General features: G+C 38.1%; 1 protein-coding gene across 1 annotated transcript; it reads right to left on the reverse strand.

Moving 5' to 3' along the window:
* Positions 1–11,827: 11,827 nt before the first annotated feature.
* LOC143530564 (putative carotenoid cleavage dioxygenase 4, chloroplastic) lies at positions 11,828–14,377 on the reverse strand. The gene is made up of 2 exons (XM_077026059.1): positions 12,947–14,377; positions 11,828–12,233 (listed from the first exon to the last, which is right to left on the reverse strand). The coding sequence occupies exons 1-2, from the start codon at positions 14,350–14,352 to the stop codon at positions 11,873–11,875; spliced, it is 1,767 nt and encodes a 588-aa protein (XP_076882174.1). The 5' UTR covers positions 14,353–14,377; the 3' UTR covers positions 11,828–11,872.
* Positions 14,378–18,164: the final 3,787 nt, after the last annotated feature.

The raw sequence follows: 18,164 nt of genomic DNA on the forward strand, positions 1-18,164 counted from the left end.
ATTTGAGCAAAAATGGCCGTTAGTAATTGCAAAATTCAATCTCAAAGAGAATAAACATGTGACAACGTTGTATCAAATTAAAACATTTTGGGTTTCAATTGTCTTCATGGCTTTTTCTTTGGTGACATGACAACTACCGGAAGATCTAAGAGTATAAATTCGTTTATAAAAATGTTTATATCTTCCTGTACATGTTTAAGAGAGTTTATTAGATAAGTGAGTACAAGTATTTAGTTTATTGCATTTTTTTAGCTCAAACATTTTTTTACTAATCTTTTTATTCATAATTTTTTGTAGGTTGATCTTGCCATTGAAGATGTAGGGCAGAAACAAATGCATGATAGTATGTTAGCTAAATATCAAGATTTGCATTTAAAATCATTATCACCCATGAAAAAGCTAGGGTACTGTTGGGTGTAGATTTTTTATCCTCGGGATTGACTATGATTCAAGGATTCTGAGCTATTCTGCCGACACGAATATTCTGAGGATGATATTTGACTAATTCAATTGTCCTATATTATTGTTCTTTGTTTTGCAGATAAGACCACGTGATTAATGTGATTATAAGAACGTGGGTGTGCAACGAATATTATTTGAACTTCGTCAAACTCGAACGTGGGCAAGAAAGAATCATGGGAGAATTAGTCTAAGTTTCCGTATTATTCGGAATTTATGTTGTAACTTTTTCTTATTTAAATGAGCTGATACATTTAGAACACACACCTCACTGCTTTAGCTACTAGCATTCACTGTAACACTTAGCTTACGATTCACTATCAGCTCCACCACTTGTAACCACCTTTTTGTTATTAATAAAAGTGACGGTAATAGTTTTCACCGTCCGGGGGTTTTTTGTGCCGGAGATTCTCACAATCAAGGGCTTTTTCCCTCGTAATCAAATCGTTGTGTTCACTTATTTTCTAATCACACACCATACCTCACGTACTAATTTGATCAAAAGTTACTTTGTTAAATTTTGACCGAAACAATTTGGTGCCCACCGTGGGGCAAATGGTGCTTTGATCATTATCAACTCTCAAACTAAACCCTACTTTCAATATCCACAACATGTCTTCCCAACCAAAAATTGTTTCTTTTTCTGTCGCGGCTTCAGATTCCTCTGTGAGGCCTTCTATGGCTCCTCCTCCTGCTGGTGGTATCCCGAAGAAACATGATAACGCTCAGAAGAAAGCTGCTACTCCGGTGTTCACGGGATCGAGGCCGTCTCCCCAGGATCCCATCATGGTGTCCAACAACGACCTTCTGTCTTTGTACAAATGGTTACAGGAACAGATGGAACACCAAAATAAGACCAATCAGATGATCGTGAAGGAACTGGAAGATTTTAGTAAAGCCAAGAAGCCGGAGAAAGAATTCACACCACTAGTCCCGAGATCTCTGGATTTCACTCCTCCAGGATCTTCAGGATTGGTGCGTCCAGAGTTGACCTTGGCATACAACTCTGGATCCTCATCTTTCCAGCACTCAGGGTCTGCGGGATTGCACTCGTCAAAATCCCAAGGATACTTGTATGCATCCTCTGCTGGACCGTTTCAACATGCAGGATCCTCAGGATTGTTCCATTAGACGGGATCGTCAGGTCCTTATCAGTAGGCAGTATCCTCAGGATTACCCACACCAGGGTTCCCTCATCCTCAGCAACCACTTGCTCAAGCTCAGCAGTTCACTGGATCCTCTGAGGTGCACCAGGGAGACTTTATCCCGATGCAGGCTAACACTTCGACCACTCCATTTGCCACTCCGGGAAACACAATGTTTAGGAATGCCAGCTATAACACCCAGACCGTTCCTCAGAATATTAATCAGGGTAACACTTTCAATACAATTCCATTTAATGCTAATCAAGGATTTTTGCAAAATGCAGGCATAAATTCAAGTTTAGCCCAGCAATTACAGAAACTTAAGGACATGATATCAAATGTTCCTGGTGTAATCCGTCCCATAGCTGAAGTTCCCACTTACAGTCACAGAATATCCCTATTTGTGCCATCAATTGGTGACGTACAGGTCCCCAAACGGTTTCAAACCCCAAATATGAAGCTATATGATGGTTCGACGGATCCTGAGGAACACGTTGCACAATATAGAGAGCGTATGGAGATCAACCCAATCCCTATGGAAATCAAGGAAGCATGTCTTTGCAAGGGGTTTGGGTCTACCTTGACCGGAGAAGCCATGAAATGGCTACTGAGTATTCCTCTTAATACTACCACTTCCTTTTCTCATTTAATTAGCTTGTTCAATAACCAGTTTTCTTGCAGTAGAACATTTGAGAAAATGACAGGCGATCTTTACATGGTTACCCAGAATCCTGGGGAATCCTTGAGAGATTTTATTACCAGGTTTAGTAAGGAATCACTGGAGATTCCAAATCTAATCCCGGCTTCGGCGGTGGAAGCTTTTAAGTTGGGGTTAGAAAAAGACTCATCTTTCTATGATGATCTTGTTATGACTCCATGCAGTTCATTAGATGAAGCAAGAAGCAGAGCCCTAGGGTTTATCAGGCTAGAAGACGATAAGAAAACTATAAAAAGATCGATATCCCAAAGTATGATCAGAAGAACAGGAAGGCCGAATCCCCAAGAAAATAATATCGATCAAAGCCTTACTATAAGCCTGATAACCCCAGGATCAATGCAGTAGATGATGAAGATGATGAAGAATATCCTAAGATTTCTGTATATTGTTTTTCTGTTGATAATGGTGGATTAATGTGTGCTATGCAGGATTTAGGTGAGAAAGCCAAGTGATCAAAGAAGATGGAAAAACAAGGAGCCTGGAAAGACAAATCAAAGTGGTGTGTCTTCCACGAAGACTTTGGGAACTTGACCGATGATTGCATTGCACTCAGAAGGGAGATAAGCTATGTTGTCAGCAAGGGCCACTTGAAAGAGCTACTTGGCAGGAAAAAGGGAAGAGAGCAAAATCCTGAAAAAGTTCCTGAAAAGCCGACTCCTCCACCAACGGATGCAAAAACAATCCTGTTCATATCCGGATGACCTGACATCTGTGGAACCTCTTATTCTGCTGCAAAAAGAAATGTTGACCAAAGAAAGTTAGAAGTGGTTGACAGACCAACAAAGACATACATCCTCACTCAATCAAAGACCATAACCTTTGATGAAAGCGATAGAGTCAATATTCAGGATCCTCACCATGATAGTTTGGTAATAACATTATATGTGGCTAACCATTATGTGCGCAGGATCCTCATAGATGGCGGAAGCTCTGTCAACATTATTCAACTAGATGTGCTGAAAAAGATGAATATTCCTGAAGATGAGATCGTTCCCAGTTTCTCAGTATTGGTTGGATTCAGCGTAGAAACTAAGAACACTATTGGGGATATCAAGCTCCCAGTATATGTCTAAGGGGTAAATAAAATGCAAAAATTTTGTGTTATTGATTGTTTATCTTGTTGCAATATTATATTAGGCAGGCCCTGAATACACGACATGGAAGCAGTCCCCTCAGCTTACCACCAATGTGTGAAACTCCCAAGTCCGTGGGGAGTTATCAAAATCATCAGTGATCAACAAGATGCAAAGAATTGCTACACCTCTTCTATGAAGTGTACTACCAAATCCCAACAGGCGTAGCAATTACAGAAACCAGCATGAGACGTAATGGAGGCCAGGGAACAAGAAATTAAAGAAGTACTTCCTTATCACGAGGATCCTGAGGTCAAAGTGCTGATAGGAACAAGCATTCCTGAGGATATTGAGTCAGAATTGCTCGATTCCCTCAAGTCAAGGCTGTCAACATTTGCATGGAAACATGAAGATATGACAGGTATTTCCAAAGATATTATAATACATAAACTTGGAATTGATAATTCTTTCAGGCCAATCCATCAAAAGAGAAGAAAGTTTGCACCTGAAAGAAACATAATCATTCAAGAAGAAGTAGAAAGACTCTTGAAGGCAAAAATGATTAGGGAAGTTGAATATCCCCGATGGTTAGCAAACGTGGTGGTTGAACAGAAAAAGAATGGAAAATGGAGGGTTTATGTGGATTTCACAGACTTGAATAAGGCTTGTCCTAAAAATCCATTCCCCCTACCACACATCGATTCAATGGTAGACGCTACAGCCGGCCACGAGATGCTGAAATTTATGGACGCATCCTCAGGATTTCATCAAATCCAGATGGAGCCCTCAGACCAAGAAGATACAACCTTCATGACTCCCACAGGTATTTATTGTTATATTGCTATGCCATTTGGACTTAGAAATGCAGGTGCGACCTATCAGAGGTTAGTTAACATGATGTTCAAAGAGAAACTGGGGGACACGATGGAGGTCTATATTGATGATATGGTGGTAAAGTCCAAGAAAGCTGAGGATCACCTCCAAGATCTCAAGACCGCATTCGATATCCTCGACAAATACAACATGAAGCTGAATCCTTCAAAGTGCCATTTCGGAGTAAAGGCTGGTAAATTCTTGGGATACATGGTAACAAAAGGGGGATAGAGGCGAGTCCGGAGCAGATACAAGCTATCCTGAATCTGAAATCCCCAGCATCAGTCAAAGATGTTCAAAGGCTAACTAGCAGGATAGCGGCGCTAAACAAGTTTATATCCAAATCCTTTGAAAAATGTAAAGAATTTTATGATATCCTGAGGAAAAACAAGAAGTTCGAGTGGACCAGTAAGCATGAGGAAGCTTTAACATCCTTAAAAGCTTATCTTTCTTCAGCTCCTCTACTGGTAAAACCCGAGGAAGGTGAATCTCTATCTCTATATCTAGTTGTATCAAATAATGCTGTAAGTGCAGTTTTAGCCAAGGATCTCGAAGGTCAACAACATCCCATCTATTATGTAAGTAAAAGTCTTTTGGATGATGAATCCAGGTATTCTTATCTTGAGAAATTAATTTTAGCACTTATTATGGCATCTACTAAACTTAGACACTATTTTGAAACACACCCTATATGTGTTAAAACTAATTACCCTATTAAGTCTCTTTTGAGAAAACCAGAAATGTCAGGTAGAATGGCAAAATGGGTTGTGAAGCTAAGTGCATATGATATAACATATAAACCTAGGACTGCCATTAAATCCTAGGCATTAGCAGACTTTGTGGCTGATTTCACCAGTGAACTTAAAGAAAAGACAGACTTGGAAGTCCAACAACTTGAAGAAACCAAAGATAAGTGGACTCTATACACTGATGGTGCTTCAAATGTTAGAGGAACAGGTCTCGGGATCCTGCTGAAATCGCCAGAGGGGGACATTATACCTCAATCCATATCCTGCGGATTTCAAGCCATAAATAATGAGGCAGAATATGAAGCTTTGATAGTAGGATTACAACTAGCAATCGACATGAAAATCAGGTTTATTCAAGTACATGTTGATTCATTAGTATTAACTAATCATTTTAATGGTTCGTATACTGTTATAGGAGAAAAACTAATGAAATATTTAGAGCTAGTTAAAAAACTAGCAAAGTGTTTCGAAATGTTTGATATTTCACAGGTACCTAGAGCAGATAACGTTGAAGCAGATGCCCTAGCATATTTAGCTTCATCCTTCAGGATGCCGGAAGATGTCAAGATCCCTATCATACATACCCTGAGCCCAGCAATAGAAAAGTAAGGTGTCAATGAAACATCGGAAAATAATGAAAAGAATCCTGAGGATAATGAAAATTCTTGGATTATCCCGATCAGGAGATATATTCAGGATGGAGTTATCCCCAAGGATGAAAACCCAAGAGCTTTTCGCACAAAGGTAATCCCATATACTATAATAAATGATATATTGTACAGAAAATCTCTTGCAGGACCATATCTTAGGTGCTTGGAGAAGACAGAAGCTCAAGAAGTTCTTCAGGATATCCACGAAGGAGACTGTGGGAATCACACTAGGGGCAGAACACTGTTCTCCAAAATCCTAAGGACCAGATACTTTTGGCCAACGATGAAGAAGGATGCTATGAATTATTCTCAGAAATGTGACGCATGCCAAAGACATAGCAACATTCTGCACCAGCCAACAGAACCCTTGTATCCTATTATATCCCCTTGGCCTTTCATGTAGTGGGGAATGGATATTGTGGAAAAGCTACCAAGAGCTCCGGGAGGAAAAGTCTTTATGCTGGCTATGACAGATTATTTCTCGAAGTATATTGAGGCTGAAGCTTTTGTTCAAGTTAGAGAGAAAGAAGTTATCTCATTCATCAAGCGCAATATCCTGACAAGATTCGGAATCCCAGCAGAGATAGTGAGTAACAACGGCTCACAATTCATCGGTAAGAGATAAACTAACTTCGGTGCCAGTTGGGGAATCAAAATGATCACTTCAACACCTGTCCATCCTCAGGCTAATGGACATGCCGAATCAAGAAACAAAATCATTATCAATAACCTGAAGAAAAAGTTGGGGTTTAAGAAAGGAAAGTGGGCCGAAGAACTACTCTTTGTTCTTTGAGCAGATAGGACCACTTCAAAGAATGCTACTGGTCAGACTCCTTTCTCACTAGTATTTGGAGCTGAAGCAGTTATCCCAACGGAGACGGTTATCCCTATAGCCAGAGTCAGTCATCAAAATCCCAAAGATAATACTCGAAGTCTACTTGAAGATGTGGATGCAGTAGAAGAACTCAGGGATTTAGCAAAGATCAGAATGGCCTCTTATCAGCAGAAGATAGCAAAGTCCTACAACAAGAATATCAGGGTTCGTAGATTTCAAGAAGGGGATTTGGTTCTCCGAAAAGCTATTCAGAATACTACAAATCATGCGGATGGAAAGCTCGCACCAAAGTGGGAAGGGTCTTACTTGATTGAATCACAAATAGGAAAGGGGGCATACAGATTGTCTACTTTGAATGGTGACTTGTTACCAAGGGCTTGAAACGCTATCCACCTCAAAAAATATTTTATGTAAGACTTATATCCCGAGGATAATTGCTATCCTGAGAAATTTAACAGTGATAAACGACTAAGGTATGTATTCGAATTTATATTTTTATTCATTTTCAATATTATTATACTTTTATCATGGTACTGACTTAAGCATCGGAGGGGTGTTAGCAAGGCTAACACCCACCCCTCACTTAGATTTGAGTGTTTTGTAGCCTGAAGACATGTGGTATCCCCACATGGTATGAAGTTAATTTGGGCCTTGTCGCCTGTATATTTGGGCCTTGTCGCCAGTCTTTTTGGGCCTTGTCGCCAGTTTCTTCGGCCTTTGTCGCCAGTTAAGGTATTGTTTAATGCCTTCTAAGGTTTAAGGGGTTTTCACCTCTTCTTAAGATCGATTGTAGCGCACGTTTATTCAGCCATAGTTCGAGAGGCGGGGCCAACACATGAAATATAGTGACTTGTTACCTCGTTATCCTCGGCTATTGGTTTGAATCTAAAGTTAATGGTAGACGTACCATCCCTAAGGGCCTTGTCGCCAGTTTATTCCTAAGGTTTAAGGGGTTTTCACCTCTTCTAAGGGCCCTGTCGCCAGTTTATTCCTAAGGTTTAAGGGGTTTTCACCTCTTCTAAGGGCCTTGTCGCCAGTTTATTTAGGCCTTGTAGCCAGATCGATTAGGCCTTGTTGCCAGTTTGTTTGATCCATGCATTATCAGAGTTAATCGCTATATGATTCTGGTATGATTTCATATTTGTCAATATCTTATATTTCATTTATAAGATGAATTTTATGACTTGGTATTGGTTTATTGACTTAAACTTAAACTGTTATTAAAAAATTCCATTACTAATTGATTTGAGTTTTTCTCTAAAACTTTAACAACACAAACAGGGAAAACATTACCAATATAAGTCATCAAAGGTTGTCATACTAACATCATAATGCAGGAAAAGATGATTCAGGTTTCGCTCAAAACAGAGCCCATCCACCTGAATCATCAGATTGTTCAAAAGCAGAAAATAAAAGTTAGTTTGGGCTTCGTCCTGAACCAAGATCCCTCCACCCAAACCATTGTCCTAGGCATATTATATTATCCATACACAACCAAAATAAAAATTGTTCAAACAACCATAAGAAGCACATTAAAACAACTTGGAAACCAGGTTCAAACCTTGTCACCTTCACCATGATCACCCTCCTTCTTCTCCGACTCAGTCACCTCACTAGCCTTATTTTCCTTCATCTCCTCACTAGTACCTGTCTCCTTAATCACCTTAGAGGTACCTGCCACATCAGCTTCTTCAACCTTCTCACCCCTCAGCATCTTCAGCTTCTTCCTCTAAGCCACAGAATTCCAGGAATCCATCACATAGCCCTTCGCTTGCACCTCCTCTGACATCTTGAGCATTGACTCCAGGATACTGGTGGCTGCAGATTTCTTGGCATCTTCAATGAACTCAGTCTTCTCCAACTCAAATGAAGTTCTGAGGTCCACAATCTCTTTGTCCTTCTTTTTGGGAAGCTTGTTCTTTATGTCAGCAGCATGTAGAAGATCGGCAATCTTAACCTTAGCCTCTTTCAGAGCCGATTCAGTTTCCTGGGATCTCTGATGGTAACCTTCAACTTTCTGTTATCCCCAAATTAACATAAGTTTTTCTGCAGATTACTATTTTCAGGATAAACAAAGATACTTACTGTTCCAAGAAAGTTGGCAAGAGCTTGCAACATCTCTACAGAATCGGTAGTGCTCATGTCGGCAAAGGGCTCGGTTTCAGCTGAGGTGGTGGCCTTCCTTTTCTTCCGGGCAGCGCTCTTTTGACGAGTTGTTGGAACCCTTACTTTTGGAGAAAGGGTCTTGAAGTGTTCATGTTTCACCACGGTCCTATCCTCGATGAGATCGTCCAGGTCAACTAAGCTAAAGGAGGATTTTGGCTTTGGTATCTCTGCACAATGATTTATCAAGTTATTCTCAAAAAGGTGAAATTCTAAGAATTTTGTGAAATACCCAAGATACTTACTAGAAGCCACCCTGTCAAGAGACTTCGCAGCGGTCACACTTGTTTCCCCTGTTTCTTCTTCTAACCAGAATTCCCAATCTTCTGCCGGGATTTTGAACAACGCCTTGAGCCTTCGATTTATATCTTTCCTATACCTTATTATATCCTCAAACACAACTGCAAAAAAGAAGTCGTATTAATACAAACTCTTTGCAAAAATAAATTCTATCCTAAGGATTTCCTACCCTTATGAACCCATTTAACAGGCAAGTTCACTCATCGGGAATAGAGTCACGGCGAACGAAAACGAATTTCTTCTTCCAATCGTGATCATTACTGGACACCTTGGGAAACATGTAAAGACGGCTGGATTTGGATTGAAGGCAGTAACGGCGAGACCCATGTGTACGGAGGTTATAGGTTGCGGCTATCTCAGGGACACCTATGGACAGCCCGTAGGTTCTATTCAATTGATCTACTTTGGCCAAGACTCTCCACACCATTGGCATGACTTGGGAGTAAGAGAACCCGGTGACATCAAAGAACTCTTGAATAAGTGGAGAAAATGGATACGAAAGGCCAATCGAAAAGGGGTAATGGAAAAAGCAAATCCAGGTTTTAGAAGAGAAGTCAACCTTAATTTTAGGGTCATATGGTCTAATGATGGCCTCAACGGGTAACAAGCCTGAATCTTTCAAAAACCTAATGTCGAGATCTTTAAAAAGACATTGGTCTTCATCAGTGGCAGGGATGTGACCCTGGTCAACGAAATCTTCCGAGGTTACGAATGAGTAAGGATTCGATGATCGAGGAGTTCTTTTCCTCATTATTATTTCGAATTAGAAGAAAAGTTTCAAAAAATTAAGAAGACAAGGAAGAGAGACTGACCTGGATAACGGAGCGAAGAAGAGAGTATAATGAATTAAAAATTGATTAAAGGTTAATTATAAACCACAAAGGCGGTTATAATTTTTCCTCGATCAGCGTGCACGTCCTTTAAAGCAGCAGAAGATATAATTATTTTTGAAATTTGAAATTTTTACAGCTGTCACGCGCTAACTGTAAAATTGAGGGCAATTGTTGGGTGTAGATTTTTTATCCTCCGGAATGACTATGATTCAAGGATTCCGAGCTATTTTGCCGACACGAATATTCTGAGGATGATATTTGACTAATTCAATTGTCCTGTATTATTGTTATTTGTTTTGCAGATAAGACCACGTGATTAATGTGATTATAAGAACGTGGGTGTGCAACGGATATTATTTGAACTTCGTCAAACTCGAACGTGGGCAAGCAACAGATCATGGGAGAATTAGTCTAGGTTTTCCGTATTATTCGGAATTTCTGTTGTAACTTTTTCTTATTTAAATGAGCTGATAGAATCATTTAGAACACACACCTCACTGCTTTAGCTACTAGCATTCACTGTAACACTTAGCTTACGATTCACTATCAGCTCCACCACTTGTAACCACCTTTTTGTTATTAATAAAAGTGACGGTGATAGTTTTCACCGTCCGGGGTTTTTTGTGCCGGAGATTCTCAAAATCAAGGGCTTTTTCCCTCGTAATCAAATCGTTGTGTTCACTCATTTTCTAATCACGCACCATACCTTACCTACTAATTTGATCAAAAGTTACTTTGTTAATTTTTGACCGAAACAGTTACCAAGTGTTGACTCCTTATGCATTCAAAAAGTTTCAAGATCAGCTTTCTCTAACGATTCAATACTTGGCTTGCAAAGAAAATGACACAAGTTTTATTGTCAAGCATTACAAAGCGGCTCAATGGCATAAGGTGGTTTGGGATGGTAAGAGCTGAATGCACTTGCAAAATCTTTGAATTTGTCGGGATACTTTGTCGCCATGTTTTGGGTGTTCTTCTCCAAACGGGCTGCTTTGAAATTCCTTTTAGTTATTGGCTATCACGATGGAGATGAGAAGAGGCTCAATTCAATAACATCTCTCAATTACGCCAAGAAGGAACTTTGGATATTACATCATCTTTGGTAGAAAACAGTGATCCTATAACTAATGCAATTGAGTTGGTTCAATGCCCTGTTATTTCATAAACAAAGGGACAGCCTAAGCAAACGCGAATGAAAAGTGGAAGGGAATTAGCGAAACAAGTAAAACATTGCAGACTTTGTAGATCTTCTAGTCACAATTGCAACACATGTCCAGAGCGACATGCTTCTGATGATGCTAATAATGCTTAACATCTGACTAAAAAGAGAAAACATGATATGAACAATGAAGTAGATGACAACCCCATATTTAATTATAAATGTTGAAAATGTATCTTCTTTTGTTATTGTATAATAATGAAATTACTTATTCTTTTGCTTTTTAAAATTTTATATTTTAATATTATAAAGTCAATGTTAGTTTGAGTATAAAAAAAATCACTTTTATATTTGAATATTTTTTACATAAATGAATAGAAAAATGATGGAAGATGAAATAGTAATTTTAAAGGGAAATATTTTATCTAGTAATCATCAATGAAGGAAAGATTTAGGAGGGGAAAAATATAATCTTAAATATGATAGTTATCATGAGATAATTGTAATGAATAGATAATTATAATGTCAACAAGAATATTCACCTAATTAATGTTCCTTACATGTGCCCTAAGGACACATGTTAGAAAATCACTATAGTTAACATCAAAAGTCGTTAACACATACTTAAGTAATAATTTCCATATATACTCGAACATATTTTACATGAAAAATCTAAGTGTCCGTGTTTTCCTTTATTGATTCGATCACAATTGCAATATATACTTATATACACATACATGGATATATGCATATATATATATATATATATATATATATATATATATATATATATATATATATATATATATATATATATATGTGTGTGTGTGTGCGCGCGCGCGCGCGTGTGAGAGTGAAAAATATCTATAGCATCTACTTTTTACAATAATTTTGGACCATTAATTCAATCATCTTTCACAACTTGTTAATGTCACTTTCCCTAACAAAGAGCCCATGGAAGCCATATGGCACCCGTTGCGGCAGCTTCACGGCAGCAACGATCTCAAGCGTCGGTGACTTAGCGTCCATCACCACGAACCTCGACTCACCGATGTTCTCGTTATGCACATAAGAGACCACATACCCATCATCCTCATCGGCATCAAGGTTGTCTGGCTCCCTAGCCACAAAAAATGGTTCACCCCCGAAACAACCAGGACCGAACATTCGGCTAGCGACTATGCATTCGCAACGGTCTACTTCTGACAGTGACACATCTAGCTTGACCACACCGGCGATCTTAGGCATTGGATCACCAACTCCACAGTAGATATACCTGAATGATTGGTATTACGTCTTATTATATTTTTATATATGGCGATATCATTGTAACGAAAGAATTAAGCGTCTAATTCGTTTTATTTTCATGCACATGAGTATGTTTCGTATATTAAACTAGCCATCATAGGATATTTGTGTTTTAGTTTTGTACGCAAAAAAACATTAATCAAACTACTTTGTTTTTGTGTTGTGTTAAAATTTTTTAAAGATTAAAAAAAGAAAGTGAGAGATAATAGCCGTTGTACAATTTTTTTCAATTTTATATCTTGTAACTAAGTGGAAAAAATAAATGATTTAGTTAATTTATTTATCCACCAATAACTTGGTGTTATTCATGCATACTTGATTTAGTTAATTTATTTATCCACCAATAACTTGGTGTTATTCATGCATACTTCAATATTTATTATTAAAAATATCTTCTAGGTAGTAGGAAAGATGGAAACATATCAACCATCCAAAAACTAAAATTGGAAAACATTCTCTTTATGTAAAAATATTTTCCACTATTGTCATTATTGTGCTACCTGTTTTCAAAACATTGATTTATATTCATTCAATATTTAAATAGATGTCTGCAATTTATCAAAACAATCAACAAACAAAAATAAATAATTTTCTGATTGATTATAGTACCAATTTAACGTTTTCTTAATTAACAATAATAATTTAAATATAGTTTTTTATAAAGTTTAGTAACGAATTAACCTGTTCTTTGAGGCAACAAATGCGGGATTAATGACAGCAAAATCAAGATTCCGGGTTGAAAGTGGGTGCCTAGATACCATCCCAGTTTTCAGATTAATCTTAACTTTCTCAACAGATGCATGAATCAAATCCATTGTTTCCAACGTATGCTCAACCGATAATATGTTCGGAGCCACCATCACCACCGTATCTCCGCCGTCCTCCTCCCACGCATTGATACAATGTATCACATTAAACCCCGGAACCTCGAACCACTTCATCTTGGACTCGTCCTTCGCGTACCGAAAGATCAACCCGAGCCGAGGGATCTTCCTGGAGTCTGCATTGACCGGGGACCCTCCCCCGAGCATCTCCATCGGGCTCATCCCGATTTGGATCTCGGAGAAAATGGCGTAGTTTTTGGATATGGCGAAGTCGTGAAGAAACGACGGGCTCGTCATTGAAAAGATCGGGACGTCCGCTTGTTTTTCTCCGTTCTTGTTGAAACGGAAAAATGTTAGGAACGGAGGAACGGGGCCGTAACGAAAGCTGAAAGCTTCTTTCGTTACAGGATCCACTTTCGGGTGAGCAGTCATGCTCATAAACAGCTTGCCGTCAAAATCTTCACGTCCAATGGTGATAATATCACCGTCAGGCGTGAGTTTGACGGCATATGGGAGATCAGACTCTCCAAGTGCAAAAAGCCTGTTGCCAAAATAGGCTAGACTGGTATTGGCCAGACCAATACCTTTTGTGGGGTCAAACTGTCCAGCCAAAAACCGGCCAGCTGTGACTGCCATGCGTGCAGCAGAGGCAGTCACACCATTAAATCCTGAAAATACATTCGGGATAATTGGGAATCCCGCTTCTTTCTCTATCGAATATTTATACGTTTTCACGTATCGACTACACAAGGTAGCCTTTCCATTTGATATACTAATCGCGTGGAGCATGCCGTCCCCGTCGAAGAGGTGGTAGGGCCCACGAGGGAGAAACTGCGGGTTTGGACTGTTACGAAAGTAGGTACCATTGAGGCTAGTTGGAAGCGTGCCCTCGATGACTTCACACTCAGTCGGGGGGAGCTCTTCCACGGGCGAAAAGTTATCCGACAAAACATGTTTCGGATCAACTGATACCCTAGTTGGCGGATCAATGAAGTTGTTAATAATGCTATCAAAAACATTGAAGAGAGTGGCGGGTAGTGATTGATCCGCCACAACCGGTGAACTTTCACGTTGTTTTCTAATATTCGATGAAGTTGTTGGCTTTTTAGCTCTAGTGGTAGCGGTGGTGACGACGGTTTGTGGTTTTTTGACAGCCGAAACCCTGAACGCAGACGGTGACAGCGAAGACGGTGATGGTGGGTGGGAAACAGTTGGATTTGGTTGAGGAAATATTGAAATGAAAGATGAGGAAAGAGAATCCATAGTGTGAAGTGAATGAGATTCCACATATTGTTGACACATGTTTTTATAGCAAAACCTTGAAAGGAACTCATCATAGTCTCATCAACCATACAAAATACTTCCTATTACGATATTTGTAATTATTCCTTCAATTATTTGTTGTATCCATACAAAATTCATGAAAATATTTATGATACAACTGATATTTTTGTATCAATTTTGTCTAGTTGTTTATATACCATAGATCTTAAATGTGGTTATCAGGTCGTATCTATAAAATGATATAAGTATATTATAATTTTAAATCGACTTTATTTGGCTAAGATGTTTCATTCATACAAATGACAAGATATTATATATGCAAGGATGTAAATAAACCAAATGCTCACTCAAACTTTATGTGAAAACTTCACTTATTTAATAAGTGAAATGAATGAGTATGAAACATATTTGTTTGTTTGTTTATGCTTGTTCATTATTATATGATTTATGTATGTTCATTTACATTTGTTTTTGTTTTACGTACACTTATATTCGTTCATTTACTTTTAAAATATAAATGAACAAATACGTTCACTTTCTTAACAAAAAAAATAATCAAGTTTTGGATTTCACATCTATAGGACAACTTTCTGAATCGTGTAATGAGACTATTCATATTAAAGTATTTCACATCTAACGAAATCAATTATTGACTAAGAAAACGAAGTGAGAAGAGTGTTAGAATAAATATATTTATATATTTATTTATGGCCCTTATGATTATTTATATTATTATAATTGATCAAATAATATCATAAGCCTTATTAGATAATAGGTAAAAGCTTGATGGACGCTTTTACCCTTAAGACTAATTAAAAGGTTTCCCCTTGGGTATATATATATAGAGAGATAATTAGAGAGTCTAAGGTTGGTTAATTGGCTAATCATAACACCTCAGAGTCACCCCACAACTCTCTCTCTCAAATCGTGTTCATCAAGAACACATAACTCCATCCTAACCGATACACCCTAAAGGGGAACCGAATCAGATTAAGAAGATGTCGATCTCCAACATCACTGGATTATCAGGTATTACATCCTTACTCGTTTCCATTATATCATCAAATAGAAGAAACTGATCAACATGTGGTATCAGAGCATGATGTTGATTAATCAGTTTCTTCGATGTCCATAAAACTGGAATTAAAATCGGAAACGAATTTTTGTTTAAAACCCTTATGTTTACGGTTTTGATCATCATCATAAAATTGATTGGATTTGATGTTCGTATTACTTCCAACGAATTGTCAGGTCTGATTAAAACCTGTTTATTATCAAAACCTGATTATTTTCGAAATCTGTTTTACAAAACGTTAAGATTTCGATTCCAGTGTTATTAATCTGATAAAATAATCGAATTATCAGTTTCATTATTTTTTGAAACTGTTCTTATTTTCGAAGATGTTCTTGATGAACATCATAATTTTCGAAAAAAACTAACACTAATTTGGATTAACTTGGGAAACTAAAATCTGTTAAAGAGATAATGTTATCTCTAAATTTAATTTCAAAATCTTTTAAATAAAATAAAAGATATTATTTTGAAATCTTATTAAATTTTGAGATAATCTAAAATTTTAACAGAATCTCCCAAATCCCTTAAAATTAGGAAATAGGTTATCAGGTTGATTAAAATTAATTTTTCGAATTCTGCTAATGTTGCGAATCAAGGCATCCATTCGCAACAAATGGACTCCAATCGCAACAAACAAGATGTTGCGAAATCGCATGATGTTGCAAGTACTCTTAATCGCAACAACTATGTTGCGAGTGCTTTAAATCTTGCGAGTAACATGTTGCTATTATCCACTAATTATGTTGCGAATCAGAACCTGGCATCACAAAAATGTTGCGAAAGGGACACATGTTGTGAAAGGTCACTAATGTTGCGAGTGCTTAAGATGTTGCGAGTATTACCTATGGATGTTGCGATCAGCCTTGAGATGTTGCGAGTATTACCTTATGTTGCGAGTACTCTTAATCGCAACAATTATGTTGCGAGTACTTCAAATCGCAACAATGCTGATTACATCGCAACAACATCATTCGCAACATCTCTTATAAAGCATCAATCGCAACATTACTTATGACCTCACTATCCGCAACATCTAAAATCCCCTAACCAAATTCGCAACATTATTTCGAAGTAATCGCAACTTCTCTTATATCTTAGATGTTGCGAGATGATCAGAAACCCTTATGATAACCTAACTGATTAAGGGGCCCTGTTTGTTTTTTTTTAGGGGTAGCAAGTAGGGGGCGCTGCCCCCCGCACCCCCCATTAAATTACTTAACTTAAATAACACTTCTAGTTCACTTCTGCCCAACGGTGATGTGTAACCTAATATTGTTATTTAAGTCTAATTAAGTATGTCACTTAAAAGTGTATGTCCTAACATTATCAGACATTCGCGTGATTTTAGTTTTGCCTTAAATACACAAAAGTTTTCACTTCTGCCCAACGGTGATGTGTTATACTTAGTGCATTGCGAACCTACTTAGTGCCTAAAATCTTAATTGTCTCACTTCTGCCCAACGGTGATGTGTTACAATTAATTTTGCACAAAACTTTAATTTTCATAATTGCTTGAATATATTCACTTCTGCCCAACGGTGATGTGTTTTTTTATTTAAGTAGAACTTAATTTAAGTCTGTTATTTTGGTGTTTTATAATAGACTATATCACAGCTTCCTTATATAATGGTCCTTACTTGTTTGCCTGCTTTAGATTAAGTGCCCTTAGATCACTCTAAATTCTTCCTTAAGTTTCCAACTAGATGCCTTATTTAGATTAGTATCTTATTTTCTCATCTTATTTCCATCAGCTCCCAACTGTGGGATTGAAACCTTGACTGGCGCTAACTTTACTGCTTGGAAAGACTCCCTTACGCTGACACTTGGTATGCTGGACTATGATCACGCGCTCAGACATGAAGCTCCTCCTGCTCTGATAAGAGCACAGCTGAACAAAAACTTGCTCATGAAAGGTGGGAGAAGTGTAACAGGATGTCACTTATGCTGATCAAGAACTCTATTACTGCTACCATCAGAGGAGCCATTCCTGATTCAACTATAGCCAAGACTTATCTGGGTTCTGTGGAGGAACAATTCAAGGGAACGTCTAAGGCACATGCTTGCACTCTTATGCTTAAGTTGGTGACTACAAAGTATGATGGAAGGAGCGGTATTCGTGAGCACATCATGATGATGCAAGACACGTCGAACAAGCTTAAAGACTTGGACATGTCAATCAGTGAGGGTTTCTTAGTCCAATTCATTATGACTTCTCTTCCTGCTTCTTATGAGACTTTTAAAGTCAATTACAACACACAGAAAGATAAATGGTCAATGAGTGAGTTGATCGTTATGTGTGTCCAAGAAGAGGAACGTCAGAAAGTGGACAAACCTGAGATGGCTTACCTTATGACTACCGATAATTCCAAGAAGCGGAAAGGAAGTTTCAAAAAGAAAGCTGCTTCTAAGTTCCAGAAAAACAATCCAAGTACAAGCACTGCCTCCAACTCTAAGAATCCTTCAGGGAAGTTTTTCTGCAAGTTCTGTCGTCTGACAGATCATAAGCAGAAGGACTGCCCAAAATTTAAGGAATGGCTGGCTAAGAAAGGTAATGATCTCTTTATGATACTTGAGTCCTTTAATTTAGAAGTTCCATCTAATACTTGGTGGGTTGATAACGGTTCAACTGTTCATGTATCCAATTCTTTACAGGGATTCCTTACAATCCAGAAGCTGGAGGGAAACCGAAGAACACTAAAGATGCCTAATGGAAAGC

This window comes from Bidens hawaiensis, unplaced genomic scaffold (genome assembly GCF_021521415.1).
Source record: "Bidens hawaiensis isolate Kalapana, Puna unplaced genomic scaffold, B.hawaiensis_p1.1 tig00008950_1, whole genome shotgun sequence".
Taxonomy (NCBI): Eukaryota; Viridiplantae; Streptophyta; class Magnoliopsida; order Asterales; family Asteraceae; genus Bidens; species Bidens hawaiensis.

Excerpts from the sequence above, each read along its gene's own strand:
- LOC143530564 (XM_077026059.1), bottom strand. The coding sequence starts at position 14,352 with ATGGATTCTCTTTCCTCATCTTTCATTTCAATATTTCCTCAACCAAAT. Across the intron at positions 12,234-12,946 it reads TTTGTTGCCTCAAAGAACAG|GTATATCTACTGTGGAGTTG; the intron begins GTTAATTCGTTA and ends CCAATCATTCAG.